Source organism: Trachypithecus francoisi, unplaced genomic scaffold (assembly GCF_009764315.1).
Source record: "Trachypithecus francoisi isolate TF-2019V2 unplaced genomic scaffold, Tfra_2.0 Lachesis_group12, whole genome shotgun sequence".
NCBI lineage: Eukaryota > Metazoa > Chordata > Mammalia > Primates > Cercopithecidae > Trachypithecus > Trachypithecus francoisi.
In genome coordinates this window covers 36064415-36081136 of record NW_022681457.1, presented here as the reverse complement: position 1 = coordinate 36081136, position 16722 = coordinate 36064415, and the positions used below count along the sequence as shown (strand labels likewise).

General features: G+C 35.6%; 1 protein-coding gene across 9 annotated transcripts in view; it reads right to left on the bottom strand.

The window, feature by feature from the left end:
- The window catches only part of TNNI3K (TNNI3 interacting kinase), a 309994-nt gene that overhangs the window by 208365 nt on the left and 84907 nt on the right, over positions 1-16722 (bottom strand). For all 9 annotated transcript variants that reach the window (XM_033225301.1, XM_033225303.1, XM_033225302.1 and 6 more), the window contains one exon: positions 4016-4114. In XM_033225301.1, the coding sequence (XP_033081192.1) occupies positions 4016-4114 (99 nt within the window). The remainder of the gene's footprint in view (positions 1-4015; positions 4115-16722) is intronic.

Below are 16722 nucleotides of genomic sequence, written 5' to 3'. Positions count from 1 at the left end.
AACAACATCCAACACATAGTAGATGAGGATAGGAGCATCTCTAAGCACAACCTCTAGGAGAGAGGTTGAACAGTAAAATAAAATAAGGAGTCTGCAAGAAAGAAAAAAATATATGGCCCAAAGTGGTAATAGTTGAAATGATAGTTTTGCCTAAGCAACCAATAGTGCCTGTTACTGACCTTATGTTGTTAACTTGAGGGGTAATATCATATACTGATTAAGAGTTAAGGTGCAGTTTAAGATAGTCCTAGATTTGAATCTAGAATCTGATTTATATCAGCTGTGTGTTCTTGAGAAAAATTAGTTAATTTATTTATACCCAAGTTTTTTCATATGTGCAATGGGAATAATAATAAGACTTAACTCATGGGTTGTCATGAGGATTAGATTAGAAATTTGTTTAAAGTGCATAGCACAATGACTATCATACACTATTTGTTCTGTAAATGTTATTTTTTATTTTTGTTGGTGAACTGAGACAATGTTGTTTACCAGTTCTGTTTCAGAGTTAATGTGGGGCTAGATGAGATGCTAGGGAACTTTGAAAATATTTTTTAAAAATCCTCTCCATATTTTTTGACCTTGAAAACCTACTTTTGTCATTTGCTCTCTTTAGTATCAACTCTCTTGTCAATTTCATAATGTAGGTCTTCACTGTACATGAATAGCCTTCTCTAGAGTCATGCAGAATCTTCTCTGAATGATCTCTTCCAAAGTCTCCTTCTGGCCAGAGTCAGTGGTAGTTGACTTGATTCTTGATTTTCATGGCAGCTTCAGTTATATACCACTACTGGTCATCTTGCTACTGGAGTTTTGGGTCTTTTTCTGGATATGTGAGTGAATTGGCGATAGGAACAGTAGCCCTGACATCTTTTCCAATTAACTGAGACTCTACATCCATATGGTCAGAGAAGGATAAAGTGATGAAGCAGGTAGGGGTCTTCCTGGGATTGTTTTAGGTAATTTAGGAATTCCTTTGAGTCACTTGCATATATACTTAAGAACTTTCCAAATAATTTATGTAAACTTGACATTGGCTCTCCTGAGAATTTCAAAAGTCATCTCAGTGATACTAAGAGGTTAAGATGTGCCTGAGTCCTTAAAATAGCAGTTAGGGTTCAAATAGCAATTGACCCCTCTCAATTGTCTTGACCACTGAAGTGTCAGCACAAAAGTGAATTCAAGCTCTAAAACTATTTTTACTTCCCATGAGTCAGCAAATAAACATGTCTTGAGTATAAATCTCTCAAGAATATAGTAGACATTTGATAGAAATTCTAGGTAAAATATTAGCTGGGTACAACGTGGGGAACTGAGTTCCTATTGAGTGTAATGGACAAGAGCAAGGGTTTGGAAATCAGGCTTCTATTTATCAGCTATATTGCTTTGAACAAATTGTTTATCATTTTGATACTTCAGTTTCTTCATTGCTAAAGTTGGAATAACAATATTTCCACCTCTTGGAGTTGTTGTGAGGATTAAATAAGTCATAGCATGTAAAGCACTCAGAAAAGTGCCTGGCATTCAATAGCTGTTAGTAAAAGTGGTAGCCCCAACTTGGAGCATGTGCATTTTATCTCTTTGTTGGCTAATGGACAGATCAAGACTTAATTCAGGTGAAATCAGAAGAGCAGAAGTTTAGTTTCAAGAACCTTGCACGCCTAAGCAGATATTTCCACTTAAACAGATTCCATATATTCTGATTATGTGACTTTATAATAGACAGATTTAAACTATCTCTGAAATGATTGTCTATTAAGGACTATTATTACATACCTAGGAAATATTACTCTTGGTACAACACATCTACTCTTCCACTTAAAAAATAAGTAAATAAACAAATGACAAGGAACATGGCACATTAGGTACATTTATATATGGAATGTACCATTCTCCTTGTCAGCATATTTTAGCAAATGACAATAGCCTCCATAAATTACTTATGTGCTGCCTTCGCATACAGAAAGTAAGTCCCTTATCATAAAAGGGCCATCCACATTTTAGCATAATTTTATAAGACTGTGACCATATTTTCAGGGAAAGTAAACAAGTTTAGTTCTCCACCCAACATGCATACAGGCTGTTTATGTTTCTCCTGGGTGATGAGGTTAATCGTCAAAGAGGATGACTCTACAAATAACATGCATTGTATATATCCTGTCTGTGCCTGAGGTTAGGAAATGATGGGATTTTTCCATTACTTGTGCTTTTGGGCCTGTACTTCTAAAAGTATTTTCGGTGCCCAGCTCTTCATTGCACTCCAGTGCACTCTGAGCAGCACATCAATGAAATAAGCAATCTTCCTACCTATAGGTCACGCTTCACCGGTCTTAGAGTGTCCAGGCATATGCCAGCTAGCAGAGGAATAAAGACACAATGACTATTGAGCACAGGGACACAAGTAAGTTTGATCTTCATTTTGTAACCCTCAGGTGGTGCTGTGGCATGACCTCTAGGAAGGTAAAAAGGTATAATTCTATCCTAAAATTGAAGGAGTCTAGAAAGAAAGACAAATTGAGGAAGAGTGAAAATGGAGTATTCAATGAACAGTTATATTTGGTTATCCAGTTACATTTGTTTCTCTCTCTCTCTCTTTGGCTATTTTCAGTTCCTTGAGTATTCTCACTGCCAAAGGGCAGTGTTTTAAAGAAACATACAATTTTTGTCTTTTGATATGTTAAGGTTGAAAATCAGCAGACTTTGGAGTTAGAACATGTTGCCTTGAATCCTGGCTTCTCCATTTAGGAAAATTGTCTGGACTTGATAATTTTTCTCACAGGTTGAAGAAGAATAAGAAGAGGTACTTTGGTACAGCAAAACAAATATAGGCTTTGGGATCAGACAGAACTGAGTACATATTCCAGCTCTTCTATTTATTATTAATAGCTGCATGACTCTGGCATGCTACCTCACCAGACTGAGCTTCATGCATACCATTGATAAGAATGGGCAAATAGGCCAGGCGCGGTGGCTCACACCTGTAATATCAGCATTTTGGGAAGCTGAGGCAGGTGGATTACGAGGTCAGGAGATGGAGACCATCCTGGCTAACATGGTGAAACCCCGTCTCTACTAAAAATACAAAAAATTAGCTGGGCGTGGTGGCGGGCACCTGTAGTCCCAGCTACTCGGGAGGCTGAGGCAGGAGAATGGCGTGAACCCAGAATGCGGAGCTTGCAGTGAGCCGAGATCGCGCCACTGCACTCCAGCCTGGGCGACAGAGCGAGATTCCGTCTCAAGAAAAAAAAAAAGGAATGGGCAAATAACAGCCAATTTCAGGGTTGTGGAAAAATTAGAAAAAAAGATAAAGGTTCTATCATAGTGCCTATTCGATGGTATAAGCTCAATCATGTGGCAACTCAATAATTTCATAAAGTTGTGAAGGTTAAATAAAATCATATATTGAACAAAAGTATGTTAAAAACTTTAAAGCTTTCTATATATATTATTTTTTATTACAGAATATAACATTTTATACATATGGACCTGTTATAGAATCACATATTTAAAGTAAATTATAAAGCACATTAGTAATTGTTTTTATAGAGCCTTTATGAGTTGTTTTATTGTTATTGCCATTAGCATCATCACAGCTACATTTACTGAGCATTTGCCAAACAATTTATATTGCATCCGAACAGCAGCCCTATGAGGTTACTATTAATATCTTTCCCCATTTTGTAGGTGAATAAATGAAGATCAGAGGGATTACATAACCTACACCTGGTCAAAACACTAGGCATTTTTCAAATTTAGGCTGACTGATTCCTGTGGTCACACACTTACCAATATACTCTTCTGCCTCTTTGTGTACTAAGCTCATCAGCAAAAATGAATAGCATGACAACCGTAATGCTTATATGGATCTTCAAGTTCCTCAAGGATGGATTGATGATAATACAGCAAAAATAATTCAAAGATATTTTAAATATAAACTCTTTGAAGACAGGACAATTCAACAAAAGCCTACACTTAAGCAACACCTAACCTTTGGAAATCCTACTGTCAGACTTACCTGTTCATGCCCATAGTAGGCTGCAATGTGCAATGGAGTGAAAAAAACTGCATCTTGAATATTGACATTAGCTCCATGTTGCAACAGCACTTCAGCAGCCTGGATAAGAAAATGATTATGGTTAAGAACTTCAGTTGAGTTATCTGCCTATTAAGATTCAGTTTACAACCACCATGCACAAATCTTCTTCAGGAGTTGCCACCCTAAAATACAACTTTCTTCCATCCACCTTATCCAAAACCTCCAGTGTCTTTTTTTTTTTTTTTAATGAAAGATAAAGACTAAATCTCCTTAGTATGACATTCAAGGTTCCTTCAATCTGACAGTGTTCCTTTTAAATGTATTTCTCATTAGTCTCTTTCCTAAACCCAATTGTAGAGTCAAACTGCATCCAACTTCTTGCTCCTTTGAGACTTTGTTCACATTATTTCTTCAGCCAGAAATGTCCTTCTGCCTAATATATGCATGTTTAATCTCCAGCTAAAATGCCGTCTCCTCCCAGATTTCCTTAATTTCCCTCCCTTCATTGCCATCTGCCTGGCTGAAATTAAATATTACCTCCTCAAAAATCTCACATAACTTTCGCTCATATAATTTAGAACATTTTTCTATTTATATACACCTTAACATTCTCACTAAAGAGAAATTTCTTTAAGGACAAAGTGTATGTCGGATTCATCATGCAAATAGTAATCATACAATAAATATTTGTTAAAGAAGTGAATGAACAAATGAAAAACCCTACCAGGAACTGTTGGCCAATTGTCATGATGGAAAGCCATAGATTGGTATTTCTAGGGGACAAAAAAATATTTTTTCTATCCATTTTAGGTTTATTGGCTGAGGCCATATAAATTAGACTGACAAAAAGGCAGATAAATAAGAGAAAAACATGCGGGAGTTTATTAACATGTGTATTGCACATAAATGGGCCTACTTAGTGATGAGTAACTCAAAGTAGCCGTTAGAACTTGGGCTCTCCTATAATCTTAACAAAAATTTACAATAACTTTGTAGAGCAGTAATAAGACAAAGAAAAGTAACTTTGAACTTCTACTGGCAACAAATTGGGGGAAGGTAAATATATGGAGGAAACTAATAGAAAATAGAAGTTAGTTTTAGCAAAGTTTGTTATATAGATTCCTCTGGTGACTTCTCTGGGCTGATAAGTGTTTAGAGTTATCTCTTGTGATTAACTTCTGTCCTTTCTGGTAGAGAAGACAGGAAGGAATCCTTCATAAATTTATGTCCCTCTTTTAGGCAAATAGAAGGAGAGTAAAGAGTTCCTGTATCTGTTTCTTTTCAATTTTCTGTAGTTCAAAATAATCAATATGCCAAAGTAGCATATTTTGGGGGAGCATATTTTGCTACCCTTCACAACAAACTTGCTGATATTTCAAATTTCCTCTCCTAAAAACCTATCTCCTAGTCTCTCTTTTCTGTTCAACAGATTGAAATAATTTCCTTCAAATGTGTTCATTTTCATTGTGGACTTTGCTAATGTACTGTCTATTTTTCAGTTGGTTAAATAACACACATTTTGAAAATTATTCAAAAGTCTTTTAGAATAGAAAACAGAAAGATAGAATTTAAGAGCTCAAGGGACTTATGTCCTATCACCTCTTCTGTTTCTATGAACAAATTGCCTCTTAAGTTATATTTCCTCAATTGTGTGAATCATAGACCTACAGAACTAGGGAGGACTATGGACATTACATATCAAACCCTTACATTTTAAAGATAAAAAAATGGAGAACCAGGAATTAAGAAATTTTTAAAGGTCATAGAGCAAGTCAGTGTCAATAGGAAACTAAATCTTTAGTCTCTTGCCTCGAGCTTTGTTTCTGAGTGCTTCATAGTTTGAAATAGTTAATTTTTAGTCATCTAGCCATTAAACACAGTTTATTCAGCAAATACGAGCCAAAACTATTATTTTACATGCTTATTTCATAATTTATTCACTTGGGGGGATAACATTAGAGATGCTAACAGTTGTCATATAAAATAAGGAATTTTTATTGGGAAATCTGAAATTTCTGATGGGTCCAAATATAAGCAGGTGCATAGGATTTTATACATTCTCACAACAATTGTTTCTTGTTCATACTTGAATATTGTTGACTAATGATCAGCAGAATACACATTGTGTACAGTGAGTTGTTTTTATAATATAAAAATTAAAACCACAATGAGCTTTTATTGAGGGAATATTATGTATCAGGCCCAGAAACAAGTGTATCAGTGGTATTCAGTCTACTCTGTTTCATGCCAAAACACAGAAAGAGGTGCTACTCTCTATTTTAAAGATGAAGAAACTGAGTGTCTGGGGAGCAGAAGTGAAATTCAAATGCAGGTCTGTTTGACATCAAATCTTGTTTTTACCAGTCCACTCCTCTGACCTTGATTGTACTAACACTAACCTTTAAGTAAATAAAGTAATTAATTCAATCCCAGATAGGAAGAAGCCATCTGTCCATAGAGGTTCCATAGATTTAGACTGAAAATGAGTGCGGGAGCCATTTATAACAAGTGCTTGGTATCTTTAGGCTTCACATGCCTGGGAGTTCAATCTCAGGCACCTTTGAAGGAAGCCCCTAGCAATCAAGGGAAATTAAGCTTTTTATAGTTCCTCTTATTTTAAATATAGCATAAAGTAGACAGCATGAATGTTTATGTAAAATGGACTTTCAAATGTTAACCTATAGAGCCAATTTCTTAGGCATGCTTCCAGAACTTTCATTCTAAAAGATAAGAGCTCTTAGGCTTTAATAAACAGTCAAAAGCCATTTTTTTTTTCCTCCTAAGTTTGCACTTCTCCAGTTAACTCAGAAGGTCAACCTTTGGCTGAACATTCATTTATTATGAAGTGTTGGTTTTCTGAGAAACTGTCAAAATGTAAGTTTTAATGAAACCATACAGAGTCATTACTGAATTGTAGGCTTTACTTAGTTTGTTTTAAAATGCAAGCAAATATTTAACCATTGAGAGCAATGCATGTTAGAATTATCTGATTTTAGCTAACGAGTAGAATGCATGTACTAATTTGTATGACCTTTGGAGTAATGACGGGGAGAATATCTCCCAGTACCCTAACGGGAACATGATATATTGTCTGCCATGTGGACTAAGACAAGTACACTCATATAAACATTTAGGCTTCAATATATACCTATCAAGTTATTTTACTCATGGTTCATCTGCTTCAGCACTGAAAAAGTTGGTAAATCAACTTCACACTCTTTCCACTACATGAAACTCTGTGAAGTCACAGACTGCATCTATTTTGTTCCCTACTATGGTAGATAGGTAATAGGCATCCAATAATTGTTAAACTGGATGTATTTCCAGTACAGTTAAAGTGAAAATTTGGAAGGTGTATATACCACCAGGCATAAGGTAATATAAACAATAATTAGAACTTAATTATATGATAGAAATTTTAAATAACTCAATTCATCAAACATTTATTGATAATTGATTTCAAATTAATCTTCAGGAAATTCCAAGTGTTTTTCTATATTTCAAGACCTGTGGTTGGAGTTTTAAATATATTATTAACATTTTTGCATGATATATATTCTGTTATTTTGACTTTTTTTGTGAGACTATATGGTCATGATGTCTTTTTCTCTGAAAAAAATAACTAGTAAAATTGAAAATTAGAAACAGATTTTATGACAGCTATCTTAATATACTTTAAGGATATAAATCTTTAAACATCTTAAGGATATAAATTTTATCATACTTAGATTTATATAACTAACAAATATATAGTTATTTTATTATTAAATATATATTTAATATTATTAAATGTATAGAATATATATTTATATAAATATACTATTATACTTAATAATACAAATGAGATATATAAAAATATATATTTGACATATAATAATACTATTAATATAATAGTAGTATATAATAATACCACTGATTTATATATAAAAAATTCTACTACTGAGATATATATTATATATACTCAATATATAATACCGAGATATATATATTAAATGCTACTACTGAAATACATATATAAGAATAATACTGAGATATATATATCTCAGTAGTAGTATTTTATATCTCAATATTATTATAAAATATATCTATATAAATATTATTAAATATATATATATATATCAGTAGTATTATTATCAAAGAACCAAGATTCAAATATGGGCTGGTAACTTGGTACTTTTTACTGACGGAAGGATAAGGACTATAAATTGCCCCCATTAAGTGGTTGTTTTATGAGCACAGAAAATAAGTCAGATCTCTTTATCTCGATAGAACAGTTACTATATGAATTACCCTTTATAGATATTTTTATTTACCAGTTGACTCTCAAAAAACATCCAAGTGAAGTTCCTCCAGTTTCTAGCTTGTAATTTAAACACTGATTTAAGCATTCTGCTTTTTCTTTTTCTGACATGGAGTCTTGCTCTGTCTCCAGGGTGGAATGCAGTGGTGTAATCTCAGCTCACTGCAACTTCTACCTCCCAGGTTTAAGCGATTCTCCTGCTTCAGCCTCCTGATTAGCTGGGACTACAGGTGTGCACCACCATGCCCAGCTAATTTTTGTATTTTTAGTAGAAACAGAGTTTCACTATGTTGGCAAGGATGGTCTCGATCTCTTGACCTCATGATCTGCCCACCTTGGCCTCCCAAAGTGCTGAGATTACAGGCGTAAGCCACTGCACCCAGCCTGCTTTTTCTTTTTACAATGTCTTCGCTTCTCTTTCTCTGCTTCCGCACACCCAGTCTCATGACCAAGCTCAGTTCCCATGTTTTCCATGAAAAGCTTTTGAAAATAGGTCATTGTATTAATCACTTATTTTCTGAATGCCTATAAAACTTAGTGAAACAATGTAATCTTTTTGGTAATTAATTCTTCCATAAAATTTTAAACTTATGTTCCCAAGTTGTCTCTATAAAGTGTAAGAAGTTTTGACTCCAGGTAAAAGGATTTTTCACCTGAGGCCCTGAAATTTAATCCTTATAACTAAAATAGCCAGACCTTATTCAAAATTTCACAAATTCCAAAAGTAATGCCTATAATAGCAAAGGTCCTCACTGTTACTTCTTATTAAATGGTTTTGCTACAGTATAACTTTAACTTATTTGACTTGGTTCCATTTAGCTCCCTCTCTATCTTTTATTTTAAGGAGCTCATTGGGTAGGGATAAAGGATAAAAAAGAATGACCATATAAAGAGGAACTAAATGTCCCATGGAAGAGAAAATAGAATAGGGTAAATTCTAGATGAAATAAAATGACAATCAATCTCAGTTGAAATTGCCAAACCAAATATAGAGTCTCATACCTAGCAGACTTTGAATAAATAGCTACACTTGGAAATTAAATTTTTCTTTGCTTTAAGTGGTAATTTATTTTCTATTATTTCTTTGGATCTTCTTCAAATTCATGCTTATACCAATGTTTTCCTTAAGATTTATAGTTTGCTTAAAGCTACAATTTTCTCTTCTCAATGCCTGTGTCTCACCTTTATTATTGAGATTTATAGAGAGAAGAACAATGAAGCTGTATTGGGATGACACCCATTTCCATTTAGTGGAAAATCTGTGTTAGTAAAGCTTTAGAGGAAAAATTGTTTTTCCAAAGTCTATGACTTATCAATTCAAAATGATCCTAAAGACATTGGCATGAAAGTTGATTTAGGATTGATATTTTTTTTTCCCAGTTATTTTCAGTTCTGACATTCAACAACCAGTTCTCAATTATTGTCCCCTCCAACTATTGTCCTTCCTCCTAAACTTCATAGACAATTTTTTAAAGAGTCATCTCCAACTTTCCTCTACCTTTCCTAACCTCTTATTCACTCCTCAGTCCACTACAATCTGTCTTTAGACCTCACCACTCCAGGGATATTTCTCTGGAAAATGACATCAAAGGCCCCCTAATTGCCCATTCTCATGGATGCTTTTTAGCCTGTAGTGGATTCTTATAATTTTATGTTGTCTCAGGATTCATTTTGAATATACGTTTTCTTATACCACAAGCAGGACTTTGTCAACAGGAACACAGTTTCTAATTCTCTGCCTCTTCCCAATTCCTCAATGTGGTTGATCCAGATACCTGCCATGTATGACAATCTCCTAGTGACCCTCTCCTTATGGGACAGCTAGACATAATCGCCGGGTCCATACTGCAGACCCTGACTGAGCGACGAATGAAACGGAGTACTCAGACATAGGTATGCAGTTAAGAGCAGCTAGGGGTCTGCCGGGCTCTAGTGGCCAAAGTGCAGCAGCACCGATAAGCTGGAGCTGCTTGCTTTTATTCAGTGTAGACATAATTCCAAAAGCCTGGAGCAAACACAGTCTGTGGGTAATTAACATTTATTGTTCCACTTTTTTTTTTTTTTACTTTTTTATTTTTATTTTTATTTTTTTAATTTTTTTTTATTATACTTTAAGTTCTAGGGTACATGTGCATAACGTGCAGGTTTGTTACATATGTATACTTGTGCCATGTTGGTGTGCTGCACCCATCAACTCGTCAGCACCCATCAATTTCATCATTTATATCAGGTATAACTCCCAGTGCAATCCCTCCCCCCTCCCCATGATAGGCCCCAGTGTGTGTGATGTTCCCCTTCCCAAGTCCAAGTGATTTCATTGTTCAGTTCCCACCTATGAGTGAGAACATGCGGTGTTTGGTTTTCTGTTCTTGTGATAGTTTGCTAAGAATGATGGTTTCCAGCTGCATCCATGTCCCTACAAAGGATGCAAACTCATCCTTTTTTATGGCTGCATAGTATTCCATGGTGTATATGTGCCACATTTTCTTAAACCAGTCTGTCACAGATGGACATTTGGATTGCCCAAAGGACGAGGTGGCCGAGTGGTTAAGGCGATGGACTGCTATTGTTCCACTTTCAGGGAACCTCATGCATGTGGATGATCAAAGTTCAGTTCCTGGCCAACATAAGTAAGCAACTCTGTTTAAGATTAATTCCCCTACACTTACTTGTACCTACTCCTTGCCCCCTGGCTCAGGGTCAGGGAACAGCTGCCTTCAGCTTATTCTCCCCCGAAGCTATGCAGAGCCTTCTGACCTTTCAGAAGGTCTGCTCCTTTCCCTATAGCTTCTCCCACCACTCTGACCAATCTCCTACACATAATCTACTTGGCTTGCTCCTCTGATGCCCATGCCTACCATGAACTAAGCAGCCGATAAGCAGCAGTGACCCCTCTCGATCACAGCAAGGCCCCACAGAGCTAGTGCCTGCTTACTCTAAACCCATTAATTAGAATTTCCCTCAGGAAACCCACTTGTGTAACTGTTGGATTCCTATTGGAACCCAATAAAGGCTTTAGCATAATGGTTTCTCTCTCCCTCTTGCTCCTCACTTGCTGGTTGAGTGTATGTGTCCTGAACTGCCCCCGGCCCCACTTCTCATTGGCCCTGTAAGGTGTGCTGCCCTCTTCTTTCTGACATCTGTAAGTTTATGTTATAAACTCAGGCTTATGAGAGCACAAAGGCACCAAAAAGTACCCACGCTTCTTTTTGTCTTATGTGGTATTATTTGGGACCAGTTAGTAATTCCTTCCCGCTGCAGAAAGTCCTGTTGAGCAGATAGCTTTTCAAAGGTATTTCAGTGATCATCATATTGACAGTATATTTGTAAAATGGACCATGACTATGTTATTGTTTGCAGTTGACAGCTTCTGTTATTTCATGTACTTTGTTGAGCTGCCTCCTCTCTGTCTCACCTGACTGACACATTGAGCCTGTTTTCTAAGTCAAGGCTCTCCTAAACAGTGACTGTCTTTGTAGGACAATACTAGACACAGGTCAGATAAGAGCCACAAGGAGATCTGTAAATATCAACAAGTTTCCTGTGAGAGGAGCACCTGGTCACAGGTTGGACACTTAGGTATTTGGCTATCTGCCAAGATAAAGAGGTAGCTTGTGAAAATCCTCAGGGTGGGACAAATGTTTATAGTCCTCTTGTGAGGGAGACCTCAAGACCAAATTAGAAAGTATATAATATGTCCTTTTCCTTATTTGACTGTTTATCCAGCATTTGTTACTATTGTCTACTTCTTCCTTAAGATTTTATTCTCCCTTAGATTGCTTGACACCACAATTTTCGAGTTTTCTTTCTACCTCTCTGCCTACTTATTATTATTCCTCCATAGAAATGGCTTTTTCTCAGTTCATCTCTTAAGTGTTACTTTTTCTCACTGACATTAGTGTTTTCTTTTGTTCTCTGCTTCCTGTAATTCTCTTGTATTTATTAAGTAATACATGTAAAGAACTTAGCACAATGCTTAGCATGTAAGAATAAATGTTCCAGAAATGATAGCTATACCTATTTTTCTCTATATATGCCTTGATTGATTTCATCTATGACTACTACTTCTACTCCTACTACTAGAAACACACACACACACACGTTTTTCTCAGACTTCTTTCAACACTGGATCTACCTTCTTTGGCAACTGATAGTCCTGTTTTGTATCCTTTCCCTATTTCCCAGCCACCTTTACCCTCGGCTGATATTGTCTTTGCATTGATCGAATCTTTCTCACTTGCCTTTTGATTCTTGTTATTTTGAATGAAGCATTAGAAGGCAAAAAAAAAAAAAGAAAGTGTGCCAATGGGCCAAGAATATCTATTTCATTTAATGTTCACAACAATCTTACAGAATTGTTATTAATAGCCCCATTTTAAAAACAAGGACAGTGAAGCTCAGAGTTATACAGCTTGTAATGAAAAACACTTAAGTTTAAACTCAGGTTTATGAGAGCCCAAAGGCACCAATTTTTGTCTTCTGTGGCATTATTTGGGGCCAGCTAGTAATTCCTTCCCATTGCAGAAAGTTCTATTGTGGAGACAGCTTTCCAAAGGTTTTTCAGTGATAGTCATATCAGCAGCATATTTGTAAAAAGGACCACGATTATATAATTGTTTGCACTTGACTGAAAAAAAAAGTTAAACATATTCTAAGTCATATGTTAAGGGTCTTGCAGAGTCTTATATATTAAAATGAGAATTTTAGGATGTTTTCCTTATAGAGATGCAACAAGAGACTTTAAGAAAGAGAGTAAAACATATTTAATTTGCATCTTAGAAGGATCTTTCTAGGAAAAGTGTATGGGTTGAATAGATTGAAGAAAGAGCAAGACTGGAAACAGGTAATCCGTGAGTAACATCCTGCAGTAAGTTTTGTTTTGTTTTGTTTTTAAGAGATAAGAATAAAATGAATAAAATGAGATGAGGTAGTTGCGTTGGCCTGAAGATGGAGAATGGATTTCAGAGACATTAAGATGGTAGAGTCGCCCAGCTTGGTGGCTCACGCCTGTAATCCTAGCACTTTGGGAGGCCGAGGTGGACAGACTGCCTGAGTTGAGGAGTTCAAGATCAGCCTGGACAACACGGTGAAACCCTATCTTTACCAAAATACAAAAAATTAGCCAGGCGTGGTGACACGTACCTATACTGCCAGCTACTCAGGAAGTTGAAGCAGGAGAATTGCTTGAACCCAGGAGGTGGAGGTTTCAGTGAGCTGAGATGGTGCCACTGCACTCCAGCCTGGGCTACAGAGTGAGACTCCATCTCAAAAAAAAAAAAAAAAAAAGGTAGAATCAGTCATAATGACAACATATGGGAGGCTGGTGATAAGTAAAGATGAGAAGAAATGGTCAACAAATGACTATAAAAGAGGATGCCTACAAGGGGAGATGAACATGAAGATAAAACTTTGTTTACTTCATGAACTTATAAAGTAGGAAAATCACCTTGAGTTTTTCTCTCTTAGATTAATTACTTGTAATAGCCAGTTTATTTTGGTTACCCTTGGCAGAACTGTGCTCTTACTCAACACCACAAACTGTTTCCATTGGGGTCAATCTCTCAATCAAGATTTGAACATAATTCTCAAGGTTTCAAACAAATGAACTGAAAGTTATGCCAATTAAAATTACTAGGAATTGTTTATTTGTTTGTATTGAAGGCTTATATAGATTAGAAAGCATTTTAGATGGTAACATTTGCTTTAGAGTTACCAAGCCCTTTTTTGACTCTATGTTTTAATTTCTATAGGCTTTTCTATTTTTAATTATATATATATATAGATATATATATATATCTCCACTCCTTGACAGCCATTACAAATGTTAGCTGAGATTTCTCTATGTCATGTGATTACAGAGTTTTTCACTTATAACATTGGTTGAATATTTTTATAATGACTATCATTTTCTTGACATATCTCTAATTAAGTATTTGAGTACAAAAATCTATTGGAAAATAGTTTCTTCAGGCTGTCACAGAAATGAGGTCTTTTTATGTGATCTTTCTCTTATTATCACAGGTTAAAATTAAATTGGACCTTAAAATTACACAGAAGATGATTCCACAAGATAATATCATAAAATAAATTAAAAGGAAGCTCTATAAAGTCATGGAAATAAAACTTAGAGACACACAATAACTTATGTATATAAAATAATTTCATCAGTTATATAAATTTAGCATCACTTCTCAGGAAGTGATGAGAATACAAGCAGAAAAGCTGAGGGAGGAAAAGTGAGAATAGGGCAAGGCTGAAGATACAAGTGATACATTTTATAGAGGCAATAATTAAAACTAGCAAGTAACATCCTTTCACCAAAGTAAGAAGAGATATTTGTAGGATATTTATGGTTTAAAACTGGGGAGGAAGGGAACCAGAGAAGGAAAGAAAAGACTCATCTAAGAAGCAGAGAGCAAAAGAATGCCTGTCAAGGTAGCCCACAAAAGAGATATTTGTAAGAAAAGAAAGGCAGATTTTCTGTGTTGTTCAGTTAATCATCATCTTGCTGTGCTATTTCCTTCATTAGATGTATACCTCCCCCCCCCGCCTCATCATTCTCTTATGTGGAGTTCTTATTTTAAAGTCCCTGGCTGTGAAAACAGGCTTTCAACATTCATGATGCTATGACCACATCATGTTCTATGCATTTCAAAAGCCAAAATTCTGTTTTAGGGATTTATTTATACAAATTGCCACAGGCCCCACAGTTTTCACTACATTGCAATTGTTCAGACTTGGAAACTGGAGTACAAGTTAAACTCCCTCCTCACATTCCTCCTCATATTGCACCTATCTTCAACCTCACATTCACAGAGGAATGAAAGTAGCGTCTGACAACCAGTTTTGTTCATGACTTTCCTCCTCCTACTCAAGTCACCTGTTCCTCTCTTTTCTCAGAAAAAAAAATATCTTCTGCCAAAGTATTTTGAAAACCACAGTGATTTGCCTCTACTTGAAAAATCAACTCTAAATTACACTCAAAAGGTGAGTTGGAGTCATCTAATAAAACATAAGAAGAGACACAAAGATTTTGCATCTTACACATACTAGGTAATAAGAATTCTAAACGTTATATCATTGTTTAATGAATATCAATTTTATATTACAGCTGGAATATAAAAACAAAAAAGACAACATTAACAATTAAATCTTGGGCTCAAGGGTTAATCTTGTTGCAAGTACATGTGTAGAATATGCAGTGTGTGCCTTTTTTGGAACTCCTTCATTAATAAAACCAGAAAACTGACTATGCGATACACTGCAAGATACTTTCTTAATTCATTTTAGGACAGCAGATGTGGGTAATCAGTTATACCTTACAGACTATTTAACAATAAAATTGAAAATGTTGGTCTGCAAAAATTTTAGAATAAGTGATTCCATGAAATTGGTGCTTCCACAGTTGTAAAAATGTTTAACTGGTTATGAAACACTGTGCTTTGACAGATACAGAAATGGATTATGAATAATTTTCTTTCTGAGGAAGAGTTTATCAAAATGAAGAACACACATCATCCAGTCAGAAACCTATTATTAGGATAGAAAACAGTAAGCATAATAGTGATAAATGCATCAACCATTCCATTGGTCATATTAAACCATGTTAAGGTAAATACAGGGTGGCTAAATAATAGAAGCGTACAATAAAAATAAAAAGAAGTACAATATCACATACGCCCAAGTAGTTTTGGCTTCAGAAACAGAAACGAACAAGATATAATTGCAGATGGGACTCAAGCCCAGACTTCTATAACCCAACACATGGCTAGGAAATGGCAGAACCTATATACAAACACACTATGCAGGCTTGCTCCAGAGCCCACATGACTAAACTGCTCTGCTTTGCTATGGTCAAAAACCATTGCTCTTGGAGCCAAGTTTTGCAAAAGTTTCAAATATTTTCACATTTTTATTCAATGAACTCAGAACTCAACCTGAGTAGTACTATGACAGAGTAGAGCTAGGTGGCACCTAATAGTAGGGGGCATGACTCAGCACCCCTTTCTTGTTCCCTGCATGACCTCCAAGGTACCACTGGAACCTTAGACATCAGAGAATACATATTGAAAATCACTGTTCCACAGAAAAGAGTTGTTACTTTTTGGAGAATAGCATTGCTACCATATGTATTTGCCAGGCCATGTTTGCTCCTAGATGAAGATGAGGCCAAAACATGATTATAGCATCATGCTAAGTTTCCTGGGGTAATGCAGTCCATATCTTCCAGACATAACAAGTAATCTCTCTATGAATCCATCTCTCTATATATTTGATATTGTCTTTGATAAAATATAAGTGGCATTGGTTCTACATGAGGCTAAGCAGTTCCCTTGAGTTTGGGGTTGACATAATTAATGACTTATTTCTAACAACTAAAATATAC